Source organism: Strongylocentrotus purpuratus, unplaced genomic scaffold (assembly GCF_000002235.5).
Source record: "Strongylocentrotus purpuratus isolate Spur 01 unplaced genomic scaffold, Spur_5.0 spur5_scaffold_12, whole genome shotgun sequence".
NCBI lineage: Eukaryota > Metazoa > Echinodermata > Echinoidea > Camarodonta > Strongylocentrotidae > Strongylocentrotus > Strongylocentrotus purpuratus.
In genome coordinates this window covers 19,837,052-19,853,268 of record NW_022145597.1, presented here as the reverse complement: position 1 = coordinate 19,853,268, position 16,217 = coordinate 19,837,052, and the positions used below count along the sequence as shown (strand labels likewise).

At 38.1% G+C, this 16,217-nt stretch overlaps 1 protein-coding gene and 1 long non-coding RNA gene across 2 annotated transcripts; both read left to right on the top strand.

Moving 5' to 3' along the window:
* Positions 1 to 1,346: 1,346 nt before the first annotated feature.
* On the top strand, positions 1,347 to 6,511 carry LOC115922870. Its single transcript, XR_004063644.1, has 3 exons — positions 1,347 to 1,420; positions 5,891 to 5,975; positions 6,382 to 6,511. It is a non-coding gene; the product is annotated as an uncharacterized LOC115922870 (long non-coding RNA).
* Positions 6,512 to 8,189: 1,678 nt separating this feature from the next.
* Positions 8,190 to 11,843, top strand: LOC115922869 (cholesterol 24-hydroxylase-like). Its single transcript, XM_030982622.1, has 3 exons — positions 8,190 to 8,272; positions 10,533 to 10,599; positions 11,385 to 11,843. The coding sequence occupies exons 1-3, from the start codon at positions 8,199 to 8,201 to the stop codon at positions 11,526 to 11,528; spliced, it is 285 nt and encodes a 94-aa protein (XP_030838482.1). The 5' UTR covers positions 8,190 to 8,198; the 3' UTR covers positions 11,529 to 11,843.
* The last annotated feature ends 4,374 nt before the right edge of the window (positions 11,844 to 16,217 follow it).

Genomic DNA, 16,217 nt, shown 5'->3' with positions numbered 1-16,217 from the left:
GTCAACGAAACAGAGTTAAGTCTTTTGTTAATTCAGTTTGTTTCTACGGCAGGCAGCCCGTGAAAACGAATTCGTTTAATGAAATGATGGAAATGCAAGCACTACTTTAAACAAACAGAACTTTGTTATTCCTAGCTCATTTTGCCTAACTGAGTTACCATATGAAAGGGCAGAAACTCAACTTTCTAGAAATATAATTTTCTTTTTGAAGTTCAGATACCGTCCGCCAAATGACTTTTTGCTTTCCTCTCTTCAAATTCATTTTAATCACTCCTGCTTGAAATATGCATTATATGAGTTGCATCAAATGAAAGAGGAGGATCTGAGCTTAACAATGTGTCATTTATCAATTATAATTGTGATTAAGTTATAATAAAACATCGATAATTCTCGGTTTCGTTTTTTCTAGGACGCACTGTACAGTATCTATAAAACCCTGAATCCTAATTACACATTTTACCTTTAACACAGATCCATGAATCACCTTTATAGTACTATGCCTACTAAGGATGTTTTCAAAGTATGAAGCATTGGTTCTGATCTTCCAAAGGAGATGGTTGACCGCTTTGCACATTATAGACTATTTCTTAAGTTAATTTCCAAAGTTTATGAGGTAAATCTGCTTTTACAGTATGAAAAGTTAGCAAGGAAGTTGATATAACTGTCAGTGTAAGAAAATTGTGGTTATGTTAAATCTTCCTACAATACGTGCTATCCTAGAATAGACTGCAAATGTAATCCAAGTGTTTATATTTTACATTTTAAACAATTTATTGATTCAATTATTTGATGTTTTAATTAAATATATGTGTAAAATCAGTTATTTCGCACCATTTTGTAAATCATAATCTCGTTTCTTATATTTTATAACTGCTGTTGTGTGCAGTTTATACTTTTCGAGTGTGCAAATGTGTTAAATTTATTGTTCTTTTATTATGCCAGGCCCTGGGATAGCAGTTTGTTAACTGAAGACGCTACCCTTCTCTAATATAGCTCTATATTGACTGAAATAACAGTAGATTTGTTTTAGGGGCCTTATCAAAACAAGACTATATATATATATATATATATATATATATATACATATAAAAGTGCGAGACAGTGCGAAAAGTACAGCTACGTCTCACGTTCTAGACCATTTTCTTCACGCCTATATATATATATAAAAATTATATATATATATATATACATATATCAGATTTTGTGTAAATATGACATGACAGGGATGTTTTTGGAAGTCAGGTTGATTTCTTTGTAAGTTGTAGTTTGGTTTGCATATCTACCATCTAGTGTTTAATGCTACATTGTTGAACGATATAACATTTCAATGATATTTGTACCCACCAGGTCAGGAAACAACATTCAACCTTCTCTCCTTCACTCTTCTTCATCTTGGTAGAAATCCTCAAGTCATGAAAAAGTGAATATCGTATCTTCAAATAGATGTACCTCCTGTTTGTGTCTAATGGTACCATATCCTTACACAGATGTACCTCCTGTTTGTATGTAATGGTACCATATCCTTACATAGATGTACCTCCTGTTTGTATCTAATGGTACCATATCCTTACATAGATGTACCTCCTGTTTGTATCTAATGGTACCATATCCTTACATAGATGTACCTCCTGTTTGTATCTAATGGTACCATATCCTTACATAGATGTACCACCTTATATACCACAGAGTTATCGTATATAAGTGTGATCAGGATTATTGTTAGGGATTGAAACAAAAACAGAGATGCTAACCAGTACGATTATATCTAGTACTCATATTTAGTACGATAATCAGAGTGTAATACGATATCACCTTTTAAAATGCGATTTAAATTTTTTTTTTTAATTATTTTTTTAAAACCCATAAAAACAGCGGAATTGCATTGAAACAGGTACAAGTAAAACCCCGCAACACCAACAAAAAACTTTGCTTTACAATTTTTCTTTTAAAATTCTAATGAAAGAGCAAACATTTTACTTGACCGTACTTACCAGTAAAACATTTTTCTGAAATTTTACTGGCCCGGGGCCGACGGACCAGTGGTAGTGTCAAGTTTTCGTGAAAATCTGATTTCTTTTTCCAAAATCTGATTTTCTAGGATACTCGGTCTGTTTTTTGTGTCAAAAGGTTGGCATCTCTGCAATGATGGTCCTAAATCATTCACAGATGTTCACAGAATTGTTCTCCTCATGAGACCTCATGTTTTTTTTTAAAATTTTGTTAATTGCAATAGCTGATGAAGTTATAAATGATGATTTTGAGTAGCAGTATCAGAAATTTTTATTGAGACATAAATTGCTTCTTCCGGTAACCTTTGCTGCTTTATTTTCTGATCTAAGTCGAAATACCTTTATTATGGGCAAGTTTAAAATTGCAATAATTTTCTGACATACTATTAAACTCACGTTTGGAAACTTTTTCTGGTATTTATCAATTTGCTAAAGCTACAGTCCCATATACGTCCCGGACCATCCCGGACCCCATCCGGGGTGATCCGGGATTCGGTCCGTGTTGACACCGGGGTGGTCCTGGATGGTCCTGGATGGTCCTGGATGGTCCTGGATGGTCCTGGATGGTCCTGGGCGGTCCGGGAGTCGACCCCGGATGTTTTTGACGGTCAAAAACTGCCGGGGTGGTCCGGGACGGTCCGGGACAATAGTTTGATCCGGGGTGATCCGTGTAGCCACCGTGCTGGGTCCGGGGTCATCCGTAGTGGCGCCGGGGCGGTCCGTGTTGATCCGTGGCAGTCCGGGAGTGAGTTATTGACCGCCCAGGACCATCCAGGACCATCCAGGACCATCCAGGACCACCCCGGTGCCAACACGGTGTCAACACGGACCGAATCCCGGATCACCCCGGATGGGGTCCGGGATGGTCCGGGACGGTCCGGGACGTATATGGGACTGTAGCTTAAAAGCATCACACTTTTTTGAACAAAACATCCCGGACCATCCCGGATCACCCAAGACCATGGTCCGGGATGGTCCGGAGTGGTCCGTGCTCGTCCGTGCTGGTCCGGCTTTATATGGGACTGGGGCTTTGCTCGTCCGTGCTGGTCCGGCTTTATATGGGACTGGGGCCAGTCCCATATAAAGCCGGACCAGCACGGACGAGCACCGACCACTCCGGACCATCCCGGACCATGGTCTGGGGTGATCCGGGATGGTCCGGGATGTTTTGTTCAAAAAAGTGTGATGCTTTAAAAGCTACAGTCCCATATACGTCCCGGACCGTCCCGGACCATCCCGGACCCCATCCGGGGTGATCCGGGATTCGGTCCGTGTTGACACCGTGTTGGCACCGGGGTGCGTTATTTTTTTATGCGGCACAGATTGGGGCTTTTTTTTAAAAGGGGTCTTGATTTACAGACTAATACTGGTCGTGTGCGTACTAGACAGTATAAGTAGTAGAGGTCAGTTTTTAATAGTGTTATATTTAATCCACTACCGCATGGAAAATCATTACATCAACAATTAAAATCAAATTGGAAATCTGAAGAGGAGGCAGCACGTCAATAAGGAGAACATCACAATAATTAGCCCGGACGCGAATTTTTTTTCCGTACTCGAGAGGGCAAATACCCCATGTGCGCATGCGCGTGGACTTGTGATTTCTCTGCTACTTCCCATACGAAATGTACATGTATTCGCATGTACTGTGCACGATTCGCGTTCTACGAGTAAACGATGGCATAGTAGTCTTCAAACACAGACTCTGATTTGCCAGTTTGACAAAACAATTACGCATATATCGTGCGTAGCAATAGTACTAGTATTCAAGTCTGAGTAGTTGTATGATTCAGACATTTTAGTGCTTACAGAAATGCATCCCAAATTGAATAGCATGGTATAGTAGTCTGCAAGCACAGACGCTAATCGGACAGTTTGACAACATAGTGTCTTGAGTAGTGCTTTATATTCAAATATGTGTAGTTTTATGATTCAGACCCTACTGGTGCGTGTATTGGAAAGGCATCTCAACTTGCAGAGTGGCATAGTAGTCTGCAAGCACAGACGCTAATCTGACAGTTTGACAAAATAGTGTTATTCAAGTCTGAGTAGTTTTATGATTCAGACCCTACTGGTGCGTGTATTGGAAATGCACCTCAACTTATAGAGTGGCATAGTAGTATGCAAGCAGAGAAAGAGTGTGAGAGAGCAGTGGCACAATACATAGGCCTACCATGGGGTCTGGAATCATTAAACTACACAAACTTGCATAAAATCACTACTCATCAATACACAATATATTATTATGTCCTTGCAGACTACTATACTACACTCTACACATTGAGATGCATTTCTAACGCACGCACCAGTAGGGTCTGAATCATACATCTACGCAGACTTGAATAAAGTACTTCTCAGCACACTACTAGTATGTTGTCAAACTGTCAGATTAGCGTCTGTGCTTGCAGACTACTATACCATTCTATACAAGTTGGCGACTTGAATAAAGTACTTCTCAGCACACTACTAGTATGTTGTCAAACTGTCAGATTAGCGTCTGTGCTTGCAGACTACTATACCATTCTATACAAGTTGGCGACTTGAATAAAGTACTTCTCAGCACACTACTAGTATGTTGTCAAACTGTCAGATTAGCGTCTGTGCTTGCAGACTACTATACCATTCTATACAAGTTGCAATGTATTTCCATATGCACTACTGGGTCTGAATCATACAACTACACAGACTTGAATAAGCACATCGCGACACATACGCATATTGATTTGTCAAACTGGCAAATCAGAGTCTGTGTTTGAAGACTACTATGCCATCGTTTACTCGTAGAACGCGAATCGTGCACAGTACATGCGAATACATGTACATTTCGTATGGGAAGTAGCAGAGAAATCATAAGTCCACGCGCATGCGCACATGGGATTTTTGCTCTCTCGAGTACGGAAAAAAAATTCGCGTCCCGGACCGTCCCGGACCATCCCGGACCCCATCCGGGGTGATCCGGGATTCAGTCCGTGTTGACACCGTGTTGGCACCGGGGTGGTCCTGGATGGTCCTGGATGGTCCTGGATGGTCCTGGATGGTCCTGGGCGGTCCGGGAGTCGACCCCGGATGTTTTTGACGGTCAAAAACTGCCGGGGTGGTCCGGGACGGTCCGGGACAATAGTTTGATCCGGGGTGATCCGTGTAGCCACCGTGCTGGGTCCGGGGTCATCCGTAGTGGCGCCGGGGCGGTCCGTGTTGATCCGTGGCAGTCCGGGAGTGAGTTATTGACCGCCCAGGACCATCCAGGACCATCCAGGACCACCCCGGTGGCGTTATTTTTTTATGCGGCACAGATTGGGGCATGGCGCGTGTTAAACCTATGGGAAGTACGTTCTTTCCCCTCTGAATAGTGTCTGCACGTACGTGAGACTAGTCATGTTTATAGCTAGCGCATTAGCGCTGCGAAGAAGTTTGTATATCCATCGCGAACTATGTGTTTAGATAACGTTCCTCTTCGTTTAAATTAGTTAAGTTTTATTGGCTAATTATTGTGATGTTCTCCTTATTGACGTGCTGCCTCCTCTTCAGATTTCCAATTTGATTTTAATTGTTGATGTAATGATTTTCCATGCGGTAGTGGATTAAATATAACACTATTAAAAACTGACCTCTACTACTTATACTGTCTAGTACGCACACGACCAGTATTAGTCTGTAAATCAAGACCCCTTTTAAAAAAAAGCCCCAATCTGTGCCGCATAAAAAAATAACGCGTCCGGGACGTATATGGGACTGTAGCTTAAAGTTTCCTTCTCAGTTAACAATTATTAGGATTTATTTTTCTAGTAGAAATATTACTGATACCTGCTGATCCTAAAGAAATTAATTTATTCAACTAAAATATAGTTATAAATCCTTTTGATCATTTCATTTTCACACAGACTCCGTGATGAAATTGATTCTGTATTGAAAGGGAGAAACTATGTTGAATATTCAGATATCAGCAAGATGAAGTATCTAACCTTGGTAAGACTGCAATTCTTTTCTTTTTACATCAAAAGCTTACACTTTTTGTTATGAACCGTAGGACTAAAGTTTCATTAACAAAACAATGTCCGATGAAGACACAAAACAGTGATTTTTTTTTTTTTTACAATCAAAACAAAATAGTATCTTACTTATGGCAACCATTTGTGTAGGCCTTGCTGTTGCATCAATGCCTATAATTTATCATTGATTAAACTTCTGGATTTCCTAGTTCAAAAATGTACTTCTCAAACATGAATTCCCAAGAGCTTTGAATCTTATTTCACGCACCTGTTACCTTACAGGGCATTTATTTACAGGATATTTTTGTCTTTTCCCCCTTCAACTTTGAGGAAATCCATTTTAATTACATCGATAGTATATTATTGACTGTCTTCTCTTTCAGGTTTTGAAAGAGGCTCTTAGAATCAACCCTCCTTTTGGTCATATCCATAGACTTTTACCTCATGAGATGGATCTATGTGGATACAAAGTACCTAAAGGCAGTGTTGTAATGGTAAGTATGTATATCCACAGTCAATGATGATGAAGATTCACATCATTTTTATGGCACCATATATCTGTTTTTAAAAAACATTCAAAGGCGCGAGCTCCTCCGATAAAGTTTACATTTAAATGTCTGAAGGAAGATCTGAGTCATGAGTGAAGCTTTGAAGTGGTCCTGGTTGTCAATTTCGCGAAGAAATGATGGGGGGGGGGGGGGAGTTCCACTGGCGAGAAGCAATAAAGAAAAGTACCCGGTCTCCATATCCCTTGAGATGAGTAATGGGCATCTGGAGAGTAAGGCTACCTGAGGGAAGACCGGGGAGAAGATGACGCGCCTCTCAATTGAAGATGACACATATCCTGGGGTCTGACCATGAATTGCCTTAAATGTGAGCAGCAGGACCTTGGATTCAATTCTGCTCTTGACAGGAAGCACATGCAGCTCAGCCAGTACAGGAAAGATGTGACCATGCTTCCTCAGCCCAGGAAGCAAACGTGCTGCTGCATTCTGTACTCCTTGATGTTCTTTCAAGGTTGCAGAAGGAAGACCAGCTAGAAAACTGTTACAGAAATCAAGCCGTGAGGAAACTCGTGAATGGATAAGGTTTTCTGCTGCCTACCCTATAAGCAATGGTCTAATAGCTGCAATGTTAGAAAGCTGGAAGTAAGCAGTCTGACATACCTGTGAAATGTGCCTGTACATCTTCATGGACTGATCGAAGTAGACCCCAAGTTTACAGGCGCTTACAGTAGGAGAGCCAGACACATTGCCAACTTCGAGGTCCATGGGTTTGATCTTTTTCCTCATGTTTGGTGAAGAGATGATGAGGTATTCGGTCATGAAATTCTTCACCATCCATTGCAGCCTTTTCATCAGTTGCCACTGTTCGATCAAATGTCACATACAGCTGAGTGTCATCTGCGTACAAGTGGACTTGAAGACCATATTGGCAGGCTACGTTCCCAAGAGGGAAGTGTACAACATGAAGAGTACCGGTCCAAGGACGGAACCCTGCGGAACGCCGTAGATTATCATTAAGGAAGCTTTATCCGACACAGTTCCAATGAAGTTCACAGCCTGTCGTCTGCAGTGAAGATATGACCTGAACCATTCCAGGGCAGTGTCATCGACCTCGAAGTCCCGTTGCAGGCCCCGGAGAAGCACTTTGTGATCAATTCTTTCGAATGCAACAGATAAGTCCAAAAGAATTACCATAGCTGCTTTTTTTCGTCCTCTGCCCTCAAGATGTCATTTGATATTGCATGGTCTCAATGTGTGATGTAAGTCTTTTGGCGACCTCTCTCTCTCGAGGACTTTGGCGAGGAAAGGCAGGTTAGATATAGGCTGATAACTGCTCATCTCATCAAGATCTAGGGATGACTTCCTCAGTACAGGAGTAACATGAGCAAGTTGCAGTTCAACAAATTACGTATGGCCAAAGAAATTACCTTCTCGTATCATTTTTTTAAAATCAGCAATGAAAATGAACAGAATACAAAGCAATGGGACCAGCACACTTAACCTGATATAAAGAAGAGGTAGTTATAAACACTATTCTTGATAGCTTCCTCTGTATTTCCTTTCTGTATTGCTTACTATAATTTTGTATTAGAATGTATACGATTATGAAAGTAATAAAGATATGATAGTGTATTAATGAAACCACTTTTTACAATTCCTATTACTCTCTTTCTATTCAGATACCCGTATATGGAATGGGTAGGAATGAGAAACATTTCAAGAATCCAGAGAAGTTTGATCCGGAGAGATTCACAAGGGATGAGGACAGGTAGGAATAAAATCAATCATAATTATACTGTCAAAGAAAAACCTGATAGATTAAGGGATATTAATTAGTGTTAGTTGGAGAAGAAAGAAAAAATAACAGGGAAATCTATTAATATATTTCATAACCATTTTTTTGCTTTGTTTGGATCATCTCCGACCTTCTAAAATTAAATTTAATAATATATATATATATATATATGATGGTACTATAGGCCTGAGTCAAAGCGGTTCCCCGCCCGGTCCCCGACCGTCACGCCGAAACACGGGTTTGAATATTCGGGTTTCGGGTTTTCAAAATTAAATTTCACACTGATATTTTGAAATAAAGAACTTAAAATATGCAATTCACAAACTTATATTTCAATTTAATTAAATAAATATGCTTTAGAAATAAATGGATATCGTTTCAGTTGTTGGTAGGTGTTTTTATCGCTCTAAAATTGAGGCTGCAAGAAAAGAATCACGCTTCGTGGTACCGAGTGCGTTCAGAAACACAAATCAAAATATGACCCACTGAAGACTGAGCAATTAAGTTACGAAAGTACCACACACAAGACTAAAATGTTGATCAGAATATAACAATTATAACGTGATAATAAGAGGCATTAATTTAATTTTCAAAATATATCCAAAACATAATGATTAACCCTTGATATCATGATGAAGGAAACTGAATTAAAGCTCTTGATTTTCAGTTAGGGTTGAATAAATATGTATTCGGTCAGGATCGTCAAATTGTAGAATACTCTCTACTTATTTCAAAATTTGTAAGCATTAAACAATCTAAAATAAGTATTTAGGCATATTTTGTAGACCTATGTTTATCTGATTTTGAGTCTGTCTAGTGTTGTAATTTTCATTTCTTTACAACCCTGGCCCACTAGTCTCATTTTTATCTCCTATATCTTTAAATAGGTATTTAGGCATATTTTATAGACCTATGTTTATCTGATTTTGAGTCTGTCTAGTGTTGTAATTTTCATTTCTTTACAACCCTGGCCCACTAGTCTCACTTTTATCTCCTATATCTTGAAATAGAGCAAGCTGTTTTATTGATACATAGACAAAATAGAGAGCAGGATATGCTTCACTGGTATTATAAGATTTAATCAGTTTATCCCTTTATGATAGAAGTTTTAATCCTCCTGTTGTCACCTCTGGCAATGAAAGGATTATTCACAAATAGAAAGGTGAAATTTGCGCTTAGGTTGAGACTAGGTTGAGACTAGGTTGAGACTAGTAAAATGTTATGTATGGTCTGTGACCCTGTCCTATTGTATGGAGCAGAAACATGGACAATAAACAATGCCATGGAAAATAGAATAACATCTTTTGAAATGTGGATCTACAGAAGAATGATGAAAATATCCTGGAAACGAATGAAAACCAACAAAGAGATATTGCACATGGCAGGGCGTAAACGAATTGCACTAGTAGGATTAGTTAAGGAGAGAAAAATCAAATACTTTGGTCATGTTAAAAGGCACCAAAGCCTCTTAAAGGATGTATTGGAAGGAAGAGTGGAAGGAAGTAGACCTAGAGGGAGACCCAGAATGAACTGGGAAGAGAATGCAATAACTGGAGTGGACTAAAACTGCAAGAGTGCACCAGAATGGCAGAAGATAGAGTGAAATGGCGAGATGTTGCAATCAACCTCCGAACCGGGAGGAGATACGCAGATAGATAAATAGAGTTGTCACCTCGCACAATACCTTGAGATTCAGAGTGTTTCAATAGACTGCATACTCCAACTTTTTCTCGAACTGAAGGAACATTATTTGGGAACAGACATTTTACTCTTTTTTAGTTGGGTTAGGAAACTTGATGAGTAATAAATACATGATTTTTAAACCCAAGAATCTCCTCTTAGAACCAGAACCTAAGCTATTAAAATAAAATTGTAATATGGCGACTTTTTGATGGTTTGTGGAGCTGGGTCACATTATTGACACTCACTTAATATTCAGTTTATAAGAAGTCATACATTTTTATTATCAATGATGTGAAACCACAAAACAATACATGTTAATAAATCTCAAGTCAGTAAAAAGGTAAAAATTGATTTAAAAATATTTTTTTTCTTCCTGGTGATGGGAATGACCCCGACCTTTATTGTACTAATAGCTTTCAAAGCCAATAGGATGAAACTAACCACAAATTAAGTCCTAGTGAAAGACGATAACAAAACAAAAAAAATAGATTTTTTTCATGGCCTTGACCAAAATGCCTTATATTGTGAACTTTGTTTTTTGATCGTGCAGCCCCTTATTTGCGTACATACCATTTTCTCTGGGTGCTCGAGCCTGCATCGGCCAGACGTTTGCTATGGTGAGTATATCAATCAAAGTAGTACAATCTACAGTTGGCATCCCTTAAGGTAAAGACCAGTATTGGAAACGCCCCAATTTCAAAAAATGAAAATGAAGCTCTCATTACCAATCATGTGAAAGAATATGTTTTGACTAATACATGATGATAACAAATTTGCCGGGAAACCGCCTACTAATTCATATATTTGGTAAATTTGTTTCTCTCATGGTCTGTGAGAGATATAGGGTAGTCCCATATACATCTTTCTGTGTATAGTGCTTGTAACTTTACGAAGAATGGGCCAAATTTCTTATCATTTTGATGATTCCAGAACCTTGCAGATGCTAGATGCTAGATGATCAACCTTTTCTGATCGATTCCATAACGTTTCTTTCACAATGCAATCGCATGACCATAACTGGTCTTTACCTTTAAGGGCAATATAAATTCCATAGCAGTTCATACTTGTAAACATGATTTTTTGTTAATGAACTCCTATGTCCCATTCCTCTTTTTTGCATTATGGAATTGTGAACACAAGTTGACATTACAATATGGTATTTATTTTGTTGATGTTTTATATGAATCATGCTTTAGGAGGGCTGTCGGCTGGATACAGTCATCAGATGAACAGGAATCTTTGTTCGTTATTGATATTTATTTTCCTCTCATCTTTGTAATAGTATTGATTGGAAAACAAAATAAACAGATTTCCATTTTTTTTTAAACCATCAACTAGAATATAAATTATTTTCAACCTTTGATGCAGATTCCTTTTGTAATTTTGATTGTATTCCTATTAGATTGAATCCAAGGTGGTCATATGTAAGCTCATTCAGCAACTGGAATTCCAACTTGTACCCAACCAGAGCTTTGATTTTGTAGAAGCAGTCACTCTTACGCCCAAGGATGGCTGCAAAACTTACATGACAATGAGAAACCTGTGACATGACAATGAGAAACCTGTGACATCACAATGAGAAACCTGTGACATCACATTGAGAAACCTGTGACATCACATCATAATTATTAGAACACATTGTGTGATAACTGTTATTATTGTTTTATATTGTGGATTTGATGTACATGTATTATGTTTAAACACTTACAAGGGGGTACAATTCAACTACACTCACTAAGGAGCACTCTAACCACTAAACATTGTACACTTGTGCACATACTAACTCAAGTCTCTATGATATTTGGATCACTCTGGATACTCTCTAAAAAAATCGAGTGATCACGGACGTCACTCCTCTGGAGAGTGAAAATGTAGTGAAAATAGAGTGAACATTCACTCTTTTCTTCTTAGAGAGCACTCTAAAATCAATCGATTTTCACACCTAAACAAGTGATCACGGACGTCACTCCCAAGAAAGTGAAAAAAGAGTGAAAATTCATTCTTTTTTTTTAAGAGAGTACACTCACTAAGGAGCACTCTAACAAGTAATCATTGTTTGTTTGTTTGTTTGTTTGTTTGCTTTTATTTCTGCGTTCAAAATAATACAATACATAATATAAAATGTGTTTACAAAGATAATATACAAAACAATTCATAAGATAAACAATATAGTCATGATACATAATGAATACAAAATAAGGAAGTGAGCTTAAACTTTTTTTTTATAGATATATATCCATATATACGCACATATACATACATATACATATATATACATATTGTACAGTTGTGCACATACTAACTCAAGTCTCTATGATATTTGGATCACTCTGGATACGGTATCCTTTATGCACCTGGGTAAAGATAATTAATATAGATGAAACTGCTCTTTCATGACAACACAAGTATAGTGCCAGAACTCAAACCTGTGGATATGGATCTCTAGTCAAGTATCTCGATAACTCTCCTGCAATATCCTATACACAATGTAAAGGGGGAGGGGGAGGGGGTATGATTCCCGGGCCATTTTAAAGAGATGTGACTGATGTGAATCAATCATGAGTCTTCCAACCTATAACAAAGATGCAATCTCCTATCTCGTAGTAAGCCTATATTCAAATTCAAATTCAAATGAACATTTATTTTCTTCCAAACAATACAATTTATAAGTAGGAACATAAATATGATTAAAGAACTTGTATTACAAGGAAGAAGGCGCGAAACCCGATAAGCATTGGGTACGCCCGAATACATAAATACAATTATACATTATAAATGGGAGAAAGGAAGAAAGTAAAAAAGGGATAGGCAAAGAGGAGAGGAGGATAGCGGAGGGCTTGGAAAAGAGAAAAGAAGAGAGGAAAAGAGAGTCAAGTTGAATCAATAGCAACTCTATTTTAATATAGGTCGATCCTGCCCAGAAAGTTAAAAAAATTAGATGTGCTCATATATATGTGCAAATGATTAGAAGAGGCTGTTATTTATTTAATAATCCTACTGTAAAGAGGCTATTATGTTTTATTTGAAAGGGAGATAAACTAACACATAAACATATTGCAGAGGCAAATTTTCTATAGTTACATGCATTGGGTTTTCTTGTTTGCTGATTATTAAATTTGGAGTGGACTATTAGATTATTATTATTATTATTATTATTATTATTTATTATTATTATGATACGTACTATGTGAGAATATTTGAATATTTTATTTGTTGATAGTTTGTAACTTGTACATCTTAAGACTTACAAATATAAGTACTATACTGCATTTTGCCAGAAGAGACCTCGTAACCTTGAAGGTTGTTTTCTTTATACATACCCATTTTCCTGTTTTGTCCTGATACATGTCTTCCAATTGCATTTATCAATCAATAGACAAATATATGTTTGATGTTCTAGTAGCAGTAAGCGAGACAGTATTCTTATCGGTAGGAGTCGCAATAAGTATTGATATATTTGTGATGCCATTTGACATTTATAAGTCCAGTAATTCATTATATTCATACCAGACATTATATTCAATTCACAGACCTCAGTGAAAATGCGTAGGAACTTTATTGCGTGAAGCTGTCATTCTTTTACGCATCGTTTAAAGGCCCACTGCACTACTTGTAGCTACTTGCGCCCTCTACATAACAAACAATGCATAATCGGTGACCATTGGTCCCCCATGATCCTCTTTTTCTTATGTTAACTGAGAGCTGAGTTGATGAGATAACCACCTGTCCAGTGACCTTGCAGGGCGGTCTAATCCCCCCTGTAAACTACGGCAGATAAGCTTTAAAAAAAATGTTGCAGTTTATTTAATTTCATTTCATTTCATATCTGAATGAGCCTTTAGGGGTAGAGTCATTGTACTGCTGTGCAATACTCGCTAGGAGTATTATTAGGCCACTTGAGCAATGGCCTCATCTTATACAATCTTTTTGCCTTTATTAGCTGAAATTTGCACATCTGACGCAAAAAAGATTAAAATAAAGGCCTGTTTCTTTGACATTTAACAACAAAATCATTCTTTCTTTGATTAAAGAATATATTACTAAGAATTTGTTTAACAAAGTTTGTTTTACTGGGCTCTTCATATTGGTAGAGCTACCAAGTATTCCAAGTAATGTTATGTGTAAAATAATATTCCTTAGATACCTTGTGATATTCTTGTAGAGATTTATATATGTTTTGTCTTTGTTTATGAGACAAAATAATTTTTGTTTAATGTATAACATTTTGTGTGTGCATTTTGGTCTTTCATTTGTGTAACCTAAGGTATGTGGATTTTTATCAAAGGTGGTTTTATTTTAGGAAGAAGCCTGTACTATTAGACTTTTCTTTGTTTGCTTGTCAGCCAAAGCCAAAGTGGCACACTAAAAACTTGATGAATTAAAAAGAAGGTGGGGGGGGGGGGATCTTGTCACCGAAATTCCAGACTCGACTCCTGACCAATGGGCCACTGCAGCTTGCTATGATCATTCCTAGATATGCCAGTGTTATGCAGCTGCATGTATCAGCTGGTGGAAGTAAATGCCTATTGATCAGAATTGTAATGATTGACCAGGATTTAGAGGTAATCCTGATATGCAGATGATGTGATTGTGATCACTGATGGTGATGATATATGATGATGATGATGGTGGTAACAAGGATCACTGGTGGTGGTTTTTTTTTAAAGACTGGCCCCTGATAGTGCTCACTACCATGGATCCGTCACTGATTGTGAGAATGAAGATGATGGTGATGATGACGGTTATACTACAGATGATAGCGGTGGTGATTATGATGCAGATGATGATTAAGCAGATCTTCAGATGCTTCCATAAAGTTTTAAAAAAATAAGTATAGTATGATGGTGATGATAATTATGATAAGGCCCATATGATGCAGATGATGACAATAATTGATGATGATGATTATGATGAGGATTATGATGATGGTGATGATGGTGATGATGATGATGATGGTGATGATGGTGATGATGATGGTGATGATGGTGATGATGATGATGATGATTTTGATGATGGTGATGATGATGATGATTAGTGGAACGACTTCCACAGTTAAAGACGCCGAGGCAATTACTTCTTTCTCAGACTCAAACATTTTTATATAATTTGGTCATAAGGAAAAGGAATTAGAGACAGGATTTCCAACAAATGTGTAGATGTGACTGTGCTCGGGAAGGGACGGGGGATTTGTTGTGCTTTGGAATGAAGGGGGGAGGTAAGCGTGTGTGGTGCAGTGACGGATACAGGGAGGGGGCTCCGGGCCCCCTCCCCTGGGGAAAAAACACATTAAATTTACCTTTTTTTTCTTCAAATAGATGGGCCCCCTACCCTGACGCTGAAGGGATGGGGGTGCGAATTTTCATATTTTTGAGGGCCAATTTTTTTTAAAAATAGTGCTCCCCCCCCCCCCCGCTTATTTTCTGGCTGTTTCGCCGCTAAATATTTTCCCACGAATTGGGCCCTCTCCCCTGCGGCCGGCTGGACCCGCCCCTGGTGTGGTGTCTGTCTGTGCGTAAGGCTTTGATCTATAATATTCATCCAGTATACTTAATTAGAAAATATCATGTACTGTGTATTATTTTTTTTTTTTTTTTTGAGGGGTGTACAATTTTCTTTACATTTTGATATATGTTATGTAAATCAATGAAGATGTATGTTTTTTTTAAATATATTTTGTACTGAATGAATGCAATAAAGAATGCTACAAAACAAAAAAAAATACAAAGGGGGGGGGGCATTGTTGCGTGCACTTGTAATCCAGCCGACAATGAAAGTTACTTAAAATAATTCAGCCGAGGACGCAGGTTCGAAACTAAGTCACGTCTTTCGATTCGAGGACGCAGGTTCGAAACTAAGTCACGTCTTTCGATTGATACACGTCTGTAAAAACCCAATTACAAAAACACACAGGTCCGGCCAGAGGCTCGAATAAGAACTCGTATACTATAGCCATGAGCATATTAGAAAACACTGTTGTCAAAGAAAATGAACCAATGGTCATAACCTTCTTGGTGCCACACGAAAAATAAATATGAGTTGTAGTTCCAACTAAATATTGCCATTGTTATATTTTTCTCTTTTAGGGGCATCGTCGATGCTTTCTTTCGGCCTGTACGGTGTCTCAGAAACTTGATAATTTATGAAACAAACTAACTTTGCCCAGAATCAACCATTCTCTATTTTAGATTTGCCCTCCATCTTCAAAAGAGCTGAAAAGCATCGAGATATTTAGGAT